General features: G+C 48.0%; 1 protein-coding gene across 8 annotated transcripts in view; it reads left to right on the forward strand.

Moving 5' to 3' along the window:
* LOC119970054 (MOB kinase activator 3B) overlaps window positions 1-18,085 on the forward strand; it is a 148,719-nt gene that overhangs the window by 118,759 nt on the left and 11,875 nt on the right. For all 8 annotated transcript variants that reach the window (XM_038804013.1, XM_038804016.1, XM_038804019.1 and 5 more), the window contains exon 3: window positions 8,497-8,699. In XM_038804013.1, coding sequence (XP_038659941.1) covers window positions 8,497-8,699 — 203 coding nt within the window. The remainder of the gene's footprint in view (window positions 1-8,496; window positions 8,700-18,085) is intronic.

Below are 18,085 nucleotides of genomic sequence, written 5' to 3' on the forward strand. Positions count from 1 at the left end.
CCCGCCGCCCATCAGATGCGCCAGTGTCAGGTGGGGAGATTCAGAAGAGTTTGAGGTGTTCCAGCACCTACCCCTACTGGAGTCACCGGCATGGGCCTCATAGCCTCCTGCTCCCTTGGGACACAAACCACATGCAGTCCCAGCATCAACACTTTGGGCAGGATTTACCAACCATCCCACCATGTGTTTTTTGGCGGGGGAGTTGGTCCGCCAGGGGGATGTACCAATCCCACTGTTGTCAATAGGATTTCCTTCCGGGAAACCCGTGGGATCGGAACTTCCCATCTGTGTGAACAGCTGGTAAATCCAGCCCTAAGTCTCCAAAATTGAGAATTTCGCCCAATTTCTTTTCTTCTCTATCCCACCTGGTATGTGGTTCCATGGGTCCAGTTTCTCTCTGTTCTTTTAGAGATTCCCCAGAGTTGCTTTGCCCAAGGAGCTGATGTTGAGGTGTGCAATTTGGTTAATTATTCCACAGGGAGCAAAACAGCTGAGACCAATGTCCACATTGCACTCTGTGCACTCCCAATGTCCACACTGCACTCTGTGCACTCCCAATGTCCACACTGCACTCTGTGCACTCCCAACAGGGTTGAATGGATAGCAAACATGAGTTGGAACAATGAAGAGTTTTATCCTTTCTAATGTTGAGGGAAATGACATTTCTGCTGCCAGTGAGTCTGACATTGGCTATCTCGTGACAGACTAGATTTCTGTTTTTGGTTTGTTGCATCGGCATCAAAGACTAATATCGGGGCAGCGTTACTCAAACCGGGCATGAGCTGCTGACAGGGACGTCCTGATAATGAAAACATCAAAATGGAAATAATCTAAAGATGGGTCTTGAAGATTTCAAGTGGTGGGACTGGGTCTATTTCTTGATTCAAGTACTCTTCAGGCCTGCATGTCTCATGACTCGCTGCAAGAACTTACTGAGCCAACAAGAGAAGCAAATAGGCCTTTGTGGTCAACTGACATCATCCCTGCTTAGAGTAAATCCTCCAAGTTGACGTGTAGACAGGAAAAACAAACTAATTGAAGGGTTACGTTAGACCAGTGCTTCTCAAAGTGTGGTATGCGTACCGGTGCCGGTACTCGAGCCATCGTCTGCCGGTACTTGGAGTGTTTCCAGAAAAGAAAGAGACAGTAATCCTGGATTGGCTTGTTTCGCTTACCGGTCCCTGGCACATTGAAAAAAAAAACTGCCGGTACACCACATCAGATAGTTTGAGATGCACTGCGTTAGACCATGATCTTCAACAGGAGTCCTGTTACAACCTGCAGATTGAACGGGTCACGTTTCAATACGCAAGAAGCTCAACACGTTTCTCAAGTTTACAGAATTGTGTAAAAATAACGTTGTTGGCCCGAAAACCTTTTCTGGTCTCCAGTTAGAGCACGACCTGGAGGAAAGGGAATGATCAATACCAGAGGGTGCCAACCCTCCGCCCCACCATCTACAACCAGGTGATAGGATTTAGGAGTGTGATGGCAATGATCCAACACACAGAACTTGCTGCCACGTGATCTGAATGGAAGAAGCTGCAAGACACGGGTACTTGAAACGTGCAAAAAGTGAATTTGCCAAAGGATTTCTTTCGAATACGTTCCAGTTTTCCCAATTTGAGACCCATAGGGAGTTTCGAGGTCCTTTTAAAGAATGAGTGAGACTGAGGGAGGGGCGATGATTCCAGAATATTGAGGATGTAAAGATGTATCTTCTATTGAGCGACTGAAATGGGAACTGTGTAGCTGCCGTGTCCTGTCGTGATTTTTTTTTAATACTTATTGAGGCCCTGTGAGATTAGCTATTTAAATCTGCGCTGTATGACTACTGGCTGTGAAAAACAGTTGAAAGGATTAATGAGGCGCACAAGACTGCAGACCAGCCTGTTAAATGCAGATTAAAGTGCATGTTTGCAGTGATATAAAAGGGAACTTCACTGAATGAATATTAGGCTTCTTCCCTCCCTTTTGATCCTGTGCACACACCATTAACTTTGTTCAATCTGAGACTCGTATTTAACTGAATCCCAAGCTCTGCTAATTAGTGTAAAAGGTCATCCACAAAAGACATTTGAACAGTCGAGTGCTGCATTTTCTTGCACCTTTGCAGAAACTGGAAAGTGAGTGAAATTTTTGGACAATGTTTTAATTTTACAGAGCAAACATGGCAGTGATAAGATTGTGCCGATTGTAAACTAAAACCGGCACTTTGCCACACATTGGCCACGGTTTGCAGCAACCAGCTGAAAAATGCTGCTTGGCAAATTTGCAATAGCGATTTGGATTGGATTGGATTTGTTTATTGTGACGTGTACCGACGTACAGTGAATGGTAGCACGGTGGCTAGCACAGTTGCTTCACAGCTCCAGGGTCCCAGGTTCGATTCCCGGCTTGGGTCACTGTCTGTGCGGAGTCTGCACGTCCTCCCCGTGTGTGCGTGGGCTTCCTCCGGGTGCTCCCGTTTCCTCCCGCAGTCCAAAGATGTGCAGGTTAGGTGGATTGGCCGTGCTAAATTGTCCTTACTGTCCAAAATTGCCCTTAGTGTTGGGTGGAGTTACTGGGTTATGGGGATAGGGTGGAGGTGTGGGCTTGGGTAGGGTGCTCTATCCAAGAGCCAGTGCAGACTCGATGGGCTGAATGGCCTCCTTCTGCACTGTAAATTCTATGATTCTATGAAAGTATTTTTCTGTGAGCAGCTCAACAGATCATTAAGTACATGGGAAGAAAAGGGAAGAAAAGAAAATACAAAGAAAAGATTAGAACGAGTATAAGTTAAGTAAAAAGTGGATCTATTGGGGGGAGCTCACAGAGAGTCGCCTTGCTCCAGCGCCATCTCCATTGGTTTCTTTGATTGTCATTAAGCATCGTGCTTGTGCGTCATCCTGCATCAATGGGAGAAAAGTTTATTACTTGCCTAGGTCGAGGGCTGAATTTCAGAATTACATTGATTTTGAATTTAAAATAAACCTATTGAATCTGCAGTCTATAAACTTCTAAGTAAAATAATTCCCCAGAATGATTTCAAATCTGCATTCAGTATCTGACACCACACTATAGGGTGGATGTGATTGCACTGGGAGAGGATGCAGAGGAGATTCACCAGGATGTTGCCTGGGCTGGAGCGTCTCAGTTATGGGGAGAGGCTGGTTAGGTCGGGGTTGTTTCCCCTGGAGCAGAGAGGGCGGAGGGGGGACCTGATTGAGGTGTATAAAATTATGAGGGACATAGTCAGGGTGGATAGGAAGAAGCTTTTCTGCTTAGTGGAAGGGTCAATAACCACGGGGCATAGATTTAAGGTCAGGGCAGGAGGTTTAGAGGAGATGTGAGGAAAAACCTTTTCACCCCGAGGGGGGTGGGAGTCTGGAACTCACTGCCTGAGAGGGTGGGAGAGGCGGGAACCCTCACAACATTTAAGAAGCATTTCGATGAGCTCTTGAAACGTCAGAGCAGACAACGATCTAGACCAAGTGCTGGAAAATGGGATTAGAATAGATCGGTGCTTGATGGCCGGTGCAGACACGATGGGCCGAACGGCCTCTTTCTGATCTGTAAAACTCTATGACTCAGATCTCAAGTTCAGATGTAAATAACATGTTTTACTCTCATGACTTGTAAATCCTCTGCTCACTTCCACACAGTTGTTATTCTCTGTATTCCTCACCATGATCAGTCAACTGGCTTCCGCCAGCGAAACTAACAGGAGAAGAAATGAAAATAAATAGACGTCTATTTCCAAATGGAGAAAACTTCATTTTGGGGAGATGGTGGGGTCGTGATGATGTCACTGGAATGGTAATCCCAGGGCCCAGGGTCAGCCTCTGGGGACAGGGTGGAATTTAAGATTCAGTTAATAAAATTGGGAACTGAAAGTTAGCCTCTGTAATGTTAACCACCACAATTACCCTCGATTGCTGTAAAACTCCATCTGATTCACAAATGCCTCTTAGGGATGGAAATCTGCCATCCTTTCCTGGTCTGACCGATACGTGACTCTAAACCACACAATGTCGTTCACTCTTAACTGTGCTCTGAAATGGTCGAGCTAGCCACTCGGTTCAAGGGCAATTAGGGAGGGGCAACAAATGCTAGTCAGCGTCCCGCACCCATTAGGGGCTAGCTTAGCACAGTGGGCTAAATAGCTGGCTTGCAATGCAGAACAGTGCCAGCAGCACGGTTCGATTCCCGTACCAGCCTCCCCGAACAGGCGCCGGAATATGGCGACTCGGGGCTTTTCACAGTCACTTCATTTGAAGCCTACTCGTGACAATAAGCGATTATTATTAATTATTATTATTAGTTTGAGTTCCATCGTGTGCTCATGTTTATTGGAGGGTAACCATGAGTATAAATCTGTCCTCATGATGCACAATCCTGTAAATGTGATGTAAGCAAACAGGTGGGCCGACCTGGGAGAAGTGACCAATTTGACCATCAAGGTGTCGGTCACTTCCTCTTAACCTATTAACCAACACAATGAGGAACATGTATAATTTTCTGTTTACAACGCTATTCTGAGGTTTAGTCCCAGAAAGACTATCAGCCCTTTTATAGACCAATCTAAATTAGCACATGGAGAACAGGATCAAATCGAGAAAGGACTCCGAGGTCACATTATGTTCCTTGTACGAAGGAAGGACCAGATTTGGAATTTTGGGTGCATTGTTAGCAGAAGTGCAGAGAACAGCTGAGTTTTTATCCCAACTTCCCCACTAGGCACAGCAGCCATGGCCAGTTAGAAAGTGACAAGAACTTAACGAGAAGAACGTTATAGTCTCTAGGAGTGGCACAGTGGTTAGCACTGCTGCCTGACAGCGTCAGGGACCCGGGTTCAATTCCGGCCTCGGGTGACTGTCTGTGCGGAGTCTGCACTTTCTCCCCGTGTCTGCGTGGGTTTCCTCCCACAGTCCAAAGATGTGCAGGTTAGGTGGGTTACGGGGAATCTTACAGTATCGTGTTGCAAAAGAAAGTAACCAACAGGTGATCTTGGAAGTATTGGAAAAGTAACCAGGACAAAGGACTGAGGCCTCCACAGTCAAGAGAGGGTAAATGAGAGTTTTATCCCTGAGAAGAGCTGAAGTTGAGGAGATATTTCCAGAGGATTGGGGCATTCTTATGGGTCATCTCTACAAAAGTAATTCTCTTGTAAGAGAATTGTTGAAGTAGGAAGCAAATCGGAGTGCAAAACATGTGAAGTTATAAACCATATTGTTACATTAATAGTGCTTTTTATGTTTAAGTCTTTTATGTACAACAAAATTTATTTTGCTAAAATAAAAGTGAAATCTCATGGCATAGTTCAATTGGTTAAAGCAAGGGGCTGGATTCTCCGAATTCCAGGCAATGTCCGGAGAATCCATGGCATTTTACATGGGAAACATCGGCAAGGCCCCAGCACCGATCCTCCAACCGGAGGAGAGGGGTTAACAGCCGCGCCATGTAAAACGCCGGGCCCTCCCCGATATAAACACCTGGAGAATTGCCGGGTCCGTGGCCGCGCATGCGCACGGCGACGACCAGCAGCGGTCACACCGTTCAGCATGGCGCCGGCTGTGCACGGACCCGACCTTCCAGATAGTGCCCCCTGGACACCCCTCGCCACCCCCTGGCCACCCCCACCACCCCCGGGCCACCTCCCCACCACACCCCCAGCCCTCACCGAAGCCCCCCCCCCGGCCAGCAGCACGGCTCCTGCCCGACTGTCGGCAGCACTGGACACAGTCCGCAGCCACCATGCCGGGTTCCCGCATGGCTGGGACCACATGTCAATCGTACGGTCGGGAACTCAGCCCATTGGGGGCCTTCGGGTCACGTCCTGAGGCCGTCCCAATTGGCATGTGGCACCCTCTTCGATGATGCTGTTTTGGAGGGGGGTGGAGAATCTGAAAATAGGTGCCGCCCCCGATTCCATCGTAGAAATGGATTCTCCACCCAATCGCCGATTACGATATCGGCAGCGGCGAATCCCGCCCAAGGTATTTGACATTCTTTTCAAATACCAAGGGTCCCAAACGGGATTGTAACATGGTCTATAACCATGGCCCGACCTTTGCACTGAGATTATAGCCTGCAAATTAATCCCTTGTCACCATTTCGAAATCTAAATGCTTTTGTGGGGAATTTTATTCAATGTCGGGTTTCAGTTTTGGTGGCAGCGCTTGTGATGTTAGATGGGGTTTAGTCGCTTTGTAAATGATGTGTGATGACCTCTGCACTGAGCGATTGCCAATTCATCGTTGAAGAACCAGGTGTTTTGAATCTGTCTCCAATTGATTACATAGAAAATAACAACCAGTCTATATATCTATTGAACAAAGCAGAACTATTAAATCTAAATCGGGAGCATACCTCTTGTTCTTTCTGGTCTTAATGCATGTCCTCAATTCTGGGAAATATGCGTCAATCCAAAATACAACACATATTACTATTAACAAAATGAAATAGAGCTTGCAGCAGGGGTCATCAAGCGGTCATACACCAAACCTTAAATTAGGCAAATTGGTTTGTCAAGTGAAGCATTGCTCCTCTGGTCTGACAGGTTGCTGAGAACCAGACTGTGATCAGAATCCCATGAAAGTGCACTGCGTGCTATTTGTGCCAGCTTCTTATTCCCTGCAGGATAGCCTGAGAGACCTCAATGAGCGGCAATTTACAATACTGATTTATTTTGTTGAGTGATTGTAAAGCTCAGTCTCTTACTTGCTTCATTACTTACCCAATTCGGTGACGCCGTTGTAGCTCAGAATGTTGGAGGATTATCACGTGAAGGGGTTTGGGCATTTCTAACTGCTCAATTCACATTGCCGCCATTTTGGGAAAGGTCCCGTTTGGATCAAGTTCTGAGACAGGCAGCCAGCCGTTCCCTGTGGAACGACACTGGGAGTGTTTGTGCTACAGGGACCTATCTTCAGAAATCCATCCGCTAGTTTGGGTTTTCTAAAATGTTTGGTGATGTCTTTCTCCCCAAGTCATGTATTTCTACAGAGTGAAATTTTCTGTAAATGACTTGCTTGAAGTAGAAGGAACGTAGTTTCTTAAGAGCGTAGACAAGTGAGAAAATGTGTGAATTTTCCTGGATTCCCGCCCATGCCAAGCGAGCACCTGTGATGGCTTCTCCGACAAAGGTGGCATGGTGGCACAGTGATTAACACTGCTGCCTCACAGCACTAGGGACCCAAGTTCAACTCTGGCCTTGGGTGACTGTGTGGAGTCTGCACGTTCTCCCCGTGTGTGCGTGGGTTTCCTCCGGGTGCTCCGGTTTCCCCCCCACAGTCCAAAGATGTGCAGGTTAGATGGATTGACCATGCTAAATTGCCCCTTAGTGTCCAAGGATGTGCAGTTAGGTGGGGTTACGGGGATAGGGCAGGATACAGGGAGAGGTTGAATAAACTTGGTTTGTTCTCACTGGAACGACGGAGGTTGAGGGGCGACCTGATAGAGGTCTACAAAATTATGAGGGTGGATAGTCAGAGGCTTTTCCCCAGGGTAGAGGGGTCAATTACTAGGGGGCATAGGTTTAAGGTGCGAGGGGCAAGGTTTAGAGGAGATGTACGAGGCAGTTTTTTACACAGAGGGTAGTGGGTGCCTGGAACTCACTGCCGGAGGAGGTGGTGGAAGCAGGGACGATAGTGACATTTAAGGGGCGTCTTGACAAATACATGAATAGGGAGCACGGTAGCATGGTGGTTAGAATAAATGCTTCACAGCTCCAGGGTCCCAGGTTCGATTCCCGGCTGGGTCACTGTCTGTGCGGAGTCTGCACGTCCTCCCCGTGTGTGCGTGGGTTTCCTCCGGGTGCTCCGGTTTCCTCCCACAGTCCAAAGATGTGCGGGTTAGGTGGATTGGCCATGATAAATTGCCCGTAGTGTCCTAAAAAAGTAAGGTTAAGGGGGGGTTGTTGGGTTACGGGTATAGGGTGGATACGTGGGTTTGAGTAGGGTGATCATTGAGGGCCGAAGGGCCTGTTCTGTGCTGTACTGTTCTATGTTCTATGTTCTATGAATAGGATGGGAATAGAGGGATACGGACCCCGGAAGAGGAGAGGATTTTAGTTTAGATGGGCAGCATGGTCGGCGCAGGCTTGGAGGGCCGAAGGGCCTGTTCCTGTGCTGTACTTTGTTTTGTTGTTTGTTAGGGTGCTGGGTAGACTGCTCTTTCAGAGGGTTGGTGTACACTCAATGGGCTGAATGGCCTCCTTCTGCACTGTAGGGATTCTATGATTCGAAACCAAAGCAGTCAGAGTGAGGGCTCAGGGCCTGGAAATATAATCCATTTCCTGGTGAGCCTAAAGGAAGAGGTGTGCACCTTTCATCCTGCGGAGAAACCTATAGCCTCCCCTTTGAAACTAAATTCCAGTGTCTGGTTTACTCTGGGTCTAAGCCGATGGGTTTGGGAATAAGCTGCACATTGTATTTGTTGTGAATAATCTCCCAGCAGGTCAGTGTTTCATTGTACCTTTTATTTTTCTTTATTCTTCCATTTTTTGTTTCGCAGGAATTCCCTTTCCAAAGAACTTCCTTCAGATTTGCAAGAAGATTCTCTGTCGACTCTTTCGAGTCTTCGTTCATGTTTACATTCATCACTTTGATCGGCTTGGCACCATGGGATCAGAGGCACACGTTAATACGTGTTATAAACACTTTTATTACTTTGTAACAGAATTTAACCTCGTAGACCGCAAGGAATTAGAACCTTTGGTACGTACCACTACAAGCATCTTTTGCACAATCCACTATTCTTTCAGCAACCATTGATTCATTTCCAAATAAGCTTGAATAGAAAACATACATTGATCAAATCACTTGTGGTTATGGCCGTTACCCTACCTGAGATACCGTCCTCAAACCATCTTCCTGCCACTGTACACCCTTGAGCAGCTATTTCATCCCAGTGAAAGTGACAGGAAGAACATCAAAAAAGCAAATATTTTCATTCTGCTGTCTCAGGGGGTTGTACTGGAAACTGTGCAATTCCAAAAGCACAATTGTGGAGATAGAAATATAAATCCCGTCATGCGCATTGAAATGTGACGGAGCTCCATATAAATGCAAGTTTTCTCTCCCTTCTTTTTTCAATTCAGTTCTTTTTATTTCGGGGTTTGTGGCCTTGTTTAATGTTGGTAAGTCCTCCTTTTTGATGCATGTTAATTTATTTCCACATCCCCGATGAAGCAATTCACTTTATAATATGTTTTTAGCCTGGAAAGGGCAAGAACAAGTGAATCAAGACCGATCGTAGAATTTATAGTGCAGAAGGAGGTCATTCGGCCCATCGATTCTGCATCGGCCATTGGAAAGAGCGCCTTACGCCTCTATCATATCCCTGTAACACCACCAAATCTTTTGGAGACTAAGGAGCAATTTATCGTGGTCAATTCACCTAACCCGCGCATCTTTGGACTGGGGGAGTAATCCGGAGCACCCGGAAGAAACCCACGCACACACGGGGAAAACGTGCAAACTGCGCACGGTCACCCGAGGCCGGAATTGAACCCGGGACCCTGGAGCAGTGAGGCAGCAGTGCTAACCACTGTACCAACATGCCGCCCATTGACGCCATTCCGCCCGTTGACATTTTAAGAAAAACATTTATGGTATTTGTTATTTTTCTACGGACGACATTTTCCAGTTCTGTCACAGCGGGGCGGGGCTGGAGAATGTGGCGAACCATTCAAACGTCCCGCCACACTTTGGCATGTCCCTCTCCCATCGGGGGGGGGGGGGGGGCTATACCTACATTTGAGTCCCCGGGGGAATCCCCTTGACTGATCCCTATTTTCCCAAACCGATGTTGATGAGGTTTGAATATTCAGCGAGGGGGGATCATGTGACCGAGAGGGGGGGGGGGGGGGGGGGGCTCGGTAATGAGATTAAAATGTATGTAAATCTATTAAAATTAGGCTCTCGCCCTTTGTGGGCCTGAATCTTGTTACATTACGAGGGGGTGTGGCAAATCAGGGAACAAGAATCTCGTTTTCTGTTTCTCACGACACGTTGTACCCCCATCGCTGTTCTCGCTGACAGTGGGGCGGGAGCAAAATCGCCTCTTACGTGTTTTTGTGAAGTTTCTGACAATCTGAATTATCCATTCAGCATTAAACTAAGTAAAAACTGTTCCCTGCGCTCAGTAATTTCATCAATTAAATCAAAGTGCTGTGCATTGGAAAATATCCAGGAATGTCACATAATCCAACCGTATCTTTAATGTTCAAGATGGCCCACTGTGCTTCACAAAGAAATGACAGGAGACGCTGTCTTTCTGACCTCCAGTTATGGATGAGCCATATCTTCCCCAATTGCAATCTAAAATTCAGTCCGTTCACCCCAATATCATTTGCTTCCTTGGCTTCCAAGAAAGTAGTCAGATCCTGGGTATCCTTCTCACCCAACCCCATAGTCACTCCATCAGTAAGTTTGTCGTTCACCTCCATTATAAACTCTGCTCCTACATTTCATCTGTTGCTGAAACCCGTATCCACCCCTTTATCCAACGCGACTAATCCAATACTCTCACCCTCCCTCTCTTTGTTTAAGATCTTCCTTCAAATCAGCTCTGTGAGCAAATCATTCTTATTCATCGAATCTCTTTTCTCACTCGGGACTAATTGTCCTCAAGCCTTTGTAAATGTTTTCCCTATTCGTAAAGTTGTGTTAACGGCTTGTTTAGGAGTGAGGAGCCAGAACCACAGGAGGTTGTGAGAATGTGTTTTGTTGTTCATGATCAGATGTTCTATCTGTTCCTAAAAATCAACAATGTTCTGCGTTGAAGCACATCCAGCTGCTGTTCCTCAATTCTCATTGGCATCTTTGATAGGAGCAGGAGGAAGATGGTAAAGCCTTCGAGTCTGGTCCACGGTTCAGTGAAACCGTGGCTGATTGCCGATCTAACCCCTGATACCTTTCTGAACGAAGGCAGCCAAGGACATCCAGGACAGAGCGTGGATGCCTGATCAACGCTGCGGGGAAGTGGCAGGCTTCTACTTGTCAGCTTCTTGCAACAGAAGCACTAAAATTGGTAATTCAATACCTGTAGCATCTGAGTTCCCCTTCATGCATTGCATTAGAGCTAAACATTCTTTTTTAAAATAAATTTAGAGTGCCCAATTATTTTTTTTCCAATTAAGGGGCAATTTAGCATGGCCAATCCACCTAACCGGCACATCTTTGGGTTGTGGGGGTGAAACCCACGCAGGCACGGGGAGAATGTGCAAACTCCACACGGACAGTGACCCAGAGCCGGGATCGAACCTGGGACCTCGGCGCCGTGAGGCAGCAGTGCTAACCACTGCACCACCATGCTGCCCCTAGAGCTAAACATTCTTAATCCATGGTGACAACCATATGTTAAACATACTCTCCATCCTTGATTGGACCCAATCTCCCCCCCCCCCCCCCCCCCCACATCCACCCCCTACATTCGACATTTATTAAAATACAACAGGTCCCCCCACAATGTTGAATGAAAGGATTTTGTTTCACACAAGACTCTGCAAAATTGAAACTAAAATTCTCAGGGTTTCTGAAAAGAAAACATGACTGGATTTGCCTTCGTTGATTGAGTGAACAAAAAGAGGCAGCGTTATTTTAAGGCATGTGATTGCATCCAGTAATTTCAGCCAATTTGTGTAGATCACCAGAAAAACAATGAGCTGGTGACTCAGCCACATCCATCTGTTACCCAGCAGACATTTGCTGGATGGCAGCGATGGCTTTCTCAAGAACGTTAGTGAAAGTCAGAGAAAACCATCACCACCCCTCCCTCCCTCCCTCCCTCCACTCCACAAGTAATGCAAAGAAAAAAACAAATGATGCTCAATGGCTCGGATATAAGCCGTGTGGTTTGCCATCCACCAGAACATCACATCATTTATTCGGTGTGGAGATTATCGTGCAGTAAGCACAAATTAGCTCCCTCTATGTGGGGCATCTTTCAAATGGCTGATTCCCCACTCATTTGGACCTGAAGAAGTTGGTTCTGACAGACAAAGATAGGTTAATATTTTAGGTAGAGCCTTTGAGGTTTCATCAACACGGGGGTGGTTTTCTGCTCCCGTTTGCCACGTGGGAACAGTGGAATGGCGGAGAATCCTGCGGGAGTCCCAAAATGTTTTTTACGCCGGTGGGATTCCCCAATCGATTGTTCATCCCGTTCGGCAATGACATCACGAGAATCCTGACTTTAAAAGTCAGGATTTCATTTGCATATATTTAAATATAATTATCAGTCCTCCCACATTAAATTGTCCACTCATATCGGCACGAGGGCACACTGAGGTCAATCATGAATAATAAGGGGATTAGGTGTTATAGGGAGAAGGCGGGAGAATGGGGATGAAAAACATATCAGCCATGATTGAATGGCGGAGCAGACTTGATGGGCCAAGTGGCCTAATTCTGCTCCTATGTCTTATGGTCTTATGGTCTTACCATGACCAATCCCCAGGACAAGCACCTGGTGAGCTGAACCCACCAGGGGGAGATGTTCATGTCCAGGCAGTATCCTCTGGGGGAGATGGTCATGTCCAGGCAGTACCCTCTGGGGGAGATGGTCATGCCCAGGCAGTACCCTCTGGGGGAGATGGTCATGTCCAGGCAGTACCCTCTGGGGGAGATGGTCATGTCCAGGCAGTACCCTCTGGGGCAGATGGTCATGCCCAGGCAGTACCCTCTGGGGGAGATGGTCATCTCCAGGCAGTACCCTCTGGGGCAGATGGTCATGTCCAGGCAGTATCCTCTGGGGGAGATGGTCATGCCCAGGCAGTACCCTTACACCTGCCCATCACGGAGCCGTGCCCAGGCAGTGCCAGGGAGAGTGTCCCATGGGAGGGGAGGTGTGTTCCACTTCAAGGGGGTGGGCCTCCATGCTGGTGGTGGTGGGAGTGGGGCGGAGAGGTGCCACGGTAGTGGTGGATGGTGTGTGCTGCAGGTGGTGGGGTGTGATGGAACCATCAATTCACCAGACACGTGTTTTCCGATATGAATATAGGCTTTAATCAACTTACTACAGAGCCAGCCTGTTACCCGTTGATGAACTCTCGGCGAACTGCAGGCTAACTCTGGACAAGGGTATTTATACAGCAGCACAAGGGGGAGGAGTCGTGGGCGGAGCCAAGGGTGGAGCCCTGTACAAACTCCTGAGCATTCCCAGAGCTACTCCCCCTAGTGATCGGATAACGCTACTGCGCTTACAAAGGTACAGTGTGAATTACCATGTTACATTCACCACAGGGTGATTCTATGTTTTCTATTCTTTTATATCGTGGCGCCCTTTCAGGGTGGGCTCACCTTACCAGATTTACATCATGGGGCCCGCCACTTATATTTTTCTTATCCATCAATTTAAAAATATGGCGGGAAAACCTGGCAACGCCGCCAGCAAGCTACTCTGTACTTTCCCCGCCTGAAATTACATTTTGCCCCCAAAAATGGGAAGGTTCTGCCCGACGTCTCAACTTTCTCGGAAAACGTCATGTAAAAAAGAAGGTCCACATTTGCTCTGAGAATGGGAGAGGTTAAACCGTGGGGATATTGTTCTCTTAATATATCCCGGCGGACGCACCGTGCTGATCTTCATTGCCAGTGCTTCATAGCCAGCAGGGACTTGCTGGGAGGGTTCAGCCTCTACTCTTCAGTACTTCAATATACGCCTGTCATTTCAATTTCTGATGAATTTGGATTGTCTCTGTTTAAGTTGGCACTTCTCCATTTGCTCCTGATTAGTATTTCATTTGTTGGGAATTGTAGAGATAGATGTTTTCCTACTGCATCGTTAACCTTTGTTCAAAACTGCTTTCAAGAACCTACTTGACTGTGAATTTAACTCTTAGCCTAGCCTGCCAGAGCCTAATAGAAAACCTAACCGCCTCAGCATGACATTAACAAGTATTACCATCAGCAAATTGCCCACCATCAACATCCTGGGCAGTCCCCATTGACCAGGAATCTGCCTGGACTAGCTACATACTGTGGAGAGGTGAGCAGGCCACTGGCTAGAAACCCGATGTGATGTAACTCACCTCCCCAAAGCCTTTGCGCCATTTACAAGGCACAAGTATGGTTGAACACTTTCCATTTTCCTGGATGAGTGCAGCTCTGACAACATACATGAAGCTCGACGCCATCCAGGACAAAGCAGCCCACTTGACTGGCACCATAACCACCACCTTAAACATTCACTCCCTGCACCATCAGCTCATGTTGGCAGCCGTGTGTACCATCTGCAAGATGCACTGCAGCAACTTACCACGGCTCCTTTGACAGCACCTTCCAAACCCACAACCTGAACCTCCTGGAAGTACAAAGGCAGTCGACGTTTGGGACGCAAGTTCCCCTCCAAGCCACACACCATCCTGATTTGGAAATATATCATCGTTCCTTCACTGTCACTGGGTCAAAATCCTGGAACGATCTTCCGAACAGCACAGTGGATGTACCTACACCACACGGACTGCAGCGATTTAAGAAGGTGACTCACAACCTCCTCAAGGGTAAGTAGGAACAGGCAGTAAATGTTGACCTCGCCAGGGAATCCCACATCCTGTGATTGATTAAAAAAAAGTTGCAGAATGGCCTTACACCCTGCACATTTCAGATGTCACATCTTATAATTCACCTTCAAATATATTTTAAAGAAAGAAAAACAGTCATTTCCCAAAGATCTTGACTTCACAACGAGGGAGTGATTTGTAAACAGTTGACAAGCAGCTGAAAACTCCTCCGTATCTGATCTCGGGTTGAGTCGAGTGGATTTAGTTTCCTGTAGCCAATAATTGAGTTATGTGGTACTGACAGAATCACATGTTAATAAGACCACACAGTTGAATTGTTGATTTCTAGTTCATTGTCGGATTAATTACATGTGCACCTTAGCAACTGAAAACGCAACTGTGTTCCAGACCAATATTATCAAGATCAGCTACTGTGCTTAAAAAAAGATGTGTGACTCAGAATGTTCAGCTCTTTGAGAACCTTATTGACTTTATGTAGAGTTCTTAATATCACAAGAACGCATAATTAGGAGCAGGAGCAGGCCACTCAGCCCCTCTAACCTGGGACGGAATTCTCCGAGCCCCGCAGGGTCGGAGAATCGCCCGGGGCCGGCGTCAATCCCGCCCCCGCCGTGGCCCGAATTCTCCGCCACCCGTGAATCGTCGGGGGCGGGAATCGCGCTGCGCCGGTCAGCGGGCCCCCCGCGGTGATTCTCTGGCCCGCGGTGATTCTCCGGCCCGCGGTGATTCTCCGGCCCGCGGTGATTCTCTGGCCCGCGGTGATTCTCCGGCCCGCGATGGGCCGAAGTCCTGCCGCTGACAGGCCAATCCCGCGGGCAGGAATCAAAACACCTCTGGTGGTGGCGGGATTGGTGGCGCGAGTGGGCTCCGGGGTCCTGGGGGGGGGGGGGGCGATCTGACCCCCATCAGGGCCCACCGATTAGCGGTCGGGCCTGTGCCATGGGGGCACTCTTATTCTTCCGCCCCACCATGGACTTCACCATGGCGGGGGCGGAAGAGAACCCCCTCCGCTGCGCATGTGCCGGTATGACATCAGCAGCCGCTGACGCACCGGCGCATGCGCGGACTTCCGCCGCCCGGCGAAGCCTTTCGGCTCCAGCTGGCGGGGCGCCAAAGGCCTTTCGCGCCGGTCGGCGGAGCGGTAACCACTCCGGCGCGGGCCTAGCCCCTCAATGTGAGGGCTTGGCCACTGAAGGTGCGGAGAATTACGCACCTTTGGGAGGCCCGACGCCGGAGTGGTTGACTCCACTCCGCTACGCCGGGACCCCCCGCCCTGCCGGGTAGGGGAGAATCCCGGCCCTGGTCTGTCATTCAATAAGATCATGGCTGATCTGATTGCAGTGTCACCTCCACTCTCCTGCCTGAACCCCTTAACCTTGGCTCCCTGTTTGGTCAAAAGTCTATCTGGCTCATGAGCTAGCTTCCCGTGCTCCCCGAGGAAGAAAATTCCAAAGACTAATGTCCCTCTGAGAGAAAATAATTCTCCTAATCTCAGTCTTAAATGTAAGACCCCTTGGGTTGAATTATCTGCCGTTGGGATGCCCCATTTTGCCGGCATCCCGGGGGGGGTCTTCCCAACGGAGCGGGGCTGCCCCACAATGGGAAACCCCATCAACCAGCCGGCGGAACGGAGCATCCCGCGGGCGTGCCGCACCGTGGGGCGGGAGAATCCCGCCCCTCATTTTTAAGCTGCGTCCTCTAGTTCTAGACTCCTCCATGAGGATCACACATCCTCTCAGAATCCACCCTGCCAAGTTTCCCAGAATCTTCCGGGTTTCAACAAGATCACCTCTCATTCTTCTAAACTCCAGTGGGCACAGGGCCCAAGCTGCTGAACCTTTCCTCATGAGGCAGGCCTTCATCCCAGCAATCAGCCTAGTGAACTTTCGCTGAACTACTCCCAATCTCTTATCATTTTTGTAAATTCTTATGACGAAGCCACTATTTGTCTGTTGTCATTTGGAAACAAAAGTCTGTAAAATATGATACACAGCATTGGATAAGGAGAAAAAGGGAGGCTTATGGCAAATATCGGGAGCTCAAAATGGCAGACGTCCTCGAGGCATATAGAATGTGCAAGGGGGAACTTAAAAAGGAAATTAGGAGAGGAAAAAGGGGACAAGAAAGGATGCTGGCAGGTCAAATAAAGGAAAATCCTGAGTTATTTTACGAATACTTTAAGAGTAAAAGGTTAACTCGGGCCCATTAAGGACCACAGTGGTAATTTGTGAGAGGGACGGTGTGGGTATAGAAATCAGGAAGAAGGATTGTAATAAAATTCAAGAGATTAATATAGACAGAGAGCAGGTTCTGAGTGGCAGCCTTAAAGGTAGATAAATCTCCAGGACCAGATGAAATGTATCCCAGGCTGCTGAGTGAGGTAAGCGAGGAAATAGCAGAGGCACCGGCAATAATTTCCAATTCCTCTCTGGCCGCAGGAGAGGTGCTGGAGGACTGGAGGATAGTCAATGTGGTTCCATTATTCAAGAAGGGAGGAAGGGATAAACCAGGATACTACAGACCAGTCAGTCTAACCCCAGTGGTGGGGAAACTATTAGAAACAATTCTGAGAGACAGAATTAATCTGCATTTGGAGAGGCTGGGATTAATCAGGAACAGTCAGCATGGGTTTGTGAAGGGGAGGTCACGTCTGACCAACTTGATTGAGTTTTTTGGAGAGGTGACCAGGTGGGTAGATGAGGGAAATGCCTTTGACGTGGTCTACTTGGACTTCAGCAAGGCTTCTGATAAGGTTCCCCATGGGAGGCTGACAGCGAAGGTCAGAGCCATGGGATCCAAGGAAATTTGGCAAATTGGATCCAGAATTGGCTGAGTGGCAGGAAGCAGAGGGTGATGGCCGAGGAGTGTTCTGGAAGCCTGTGTCCAGTGGGGTCCCGCAGGAATCAGTGTTGAAGCCCTTACCTTTTGTGGTTTATACAAATGATTTATTTATGAATGCAGAGGGGTTGATCAGTAAGTTCGAGGATGTATGTTTGGGGGGGTTTAAACCAATTTGGCAGGGGGATGGGAAAACGAGCTGTAGTCCAGAAGCCAGTGTTGAGAGTAGTGAGGTACTGAGGAGGGTATCAAGGTCGCAGGAGTGTACCGGTAGACAGAAAGGTGGGTTGAAGTGTGTCCACTTCAATGCAAGGAGCATCCGGAATAAGGTAGGTGAACTTGGAGCATGGATTGGTACCTGGGACTACGATGTTGTGGGCATTATGGAGACATGGTTAGAACAGGGACAGGAATGGTTGTTGGAAGTTCCGGGGTATAGATGTTTCAGTAAGAGTAGGGAAGGTGGTAAAAGGGGTGGAGGAGTAGCATTGCTAATCAAGGATAGTTTAACGGCTGCAGAAAGGCAGTTCGAAGGGGATCTGCCTACTGAGGTAATATTAGGTAGAAGTTAGAAATAGGAAAGGAGCGGTCACGTTGTTAGGAGTTTCCTATAGGCCCCCAAAAAATAATAGAGATGTGGAGGAAGAAATTGCAAAACAGATTATGGATAGGTGTGGAGGTCTCAGGGTAGTTGTCATGGGTGACTTTAACTTTCCAAATATTGATTGGAACATCTAT

Source organism: Scyliorhinus canicula, chromosome 8, assembly GCF_902713615.1.
Source record: "Scyliorhinus canicula chromosome 8, sScyCan1.1, whole genome shotgun sequence".
In the NCBI taxonomy this organism is placed as follows: Eukaryota; Metazoa; Chordata; class Chondrichthyes; order Carcharhiniformes; family Scyliorhinidae; genus Scyliorhinus; species Scyliorhinus canicula.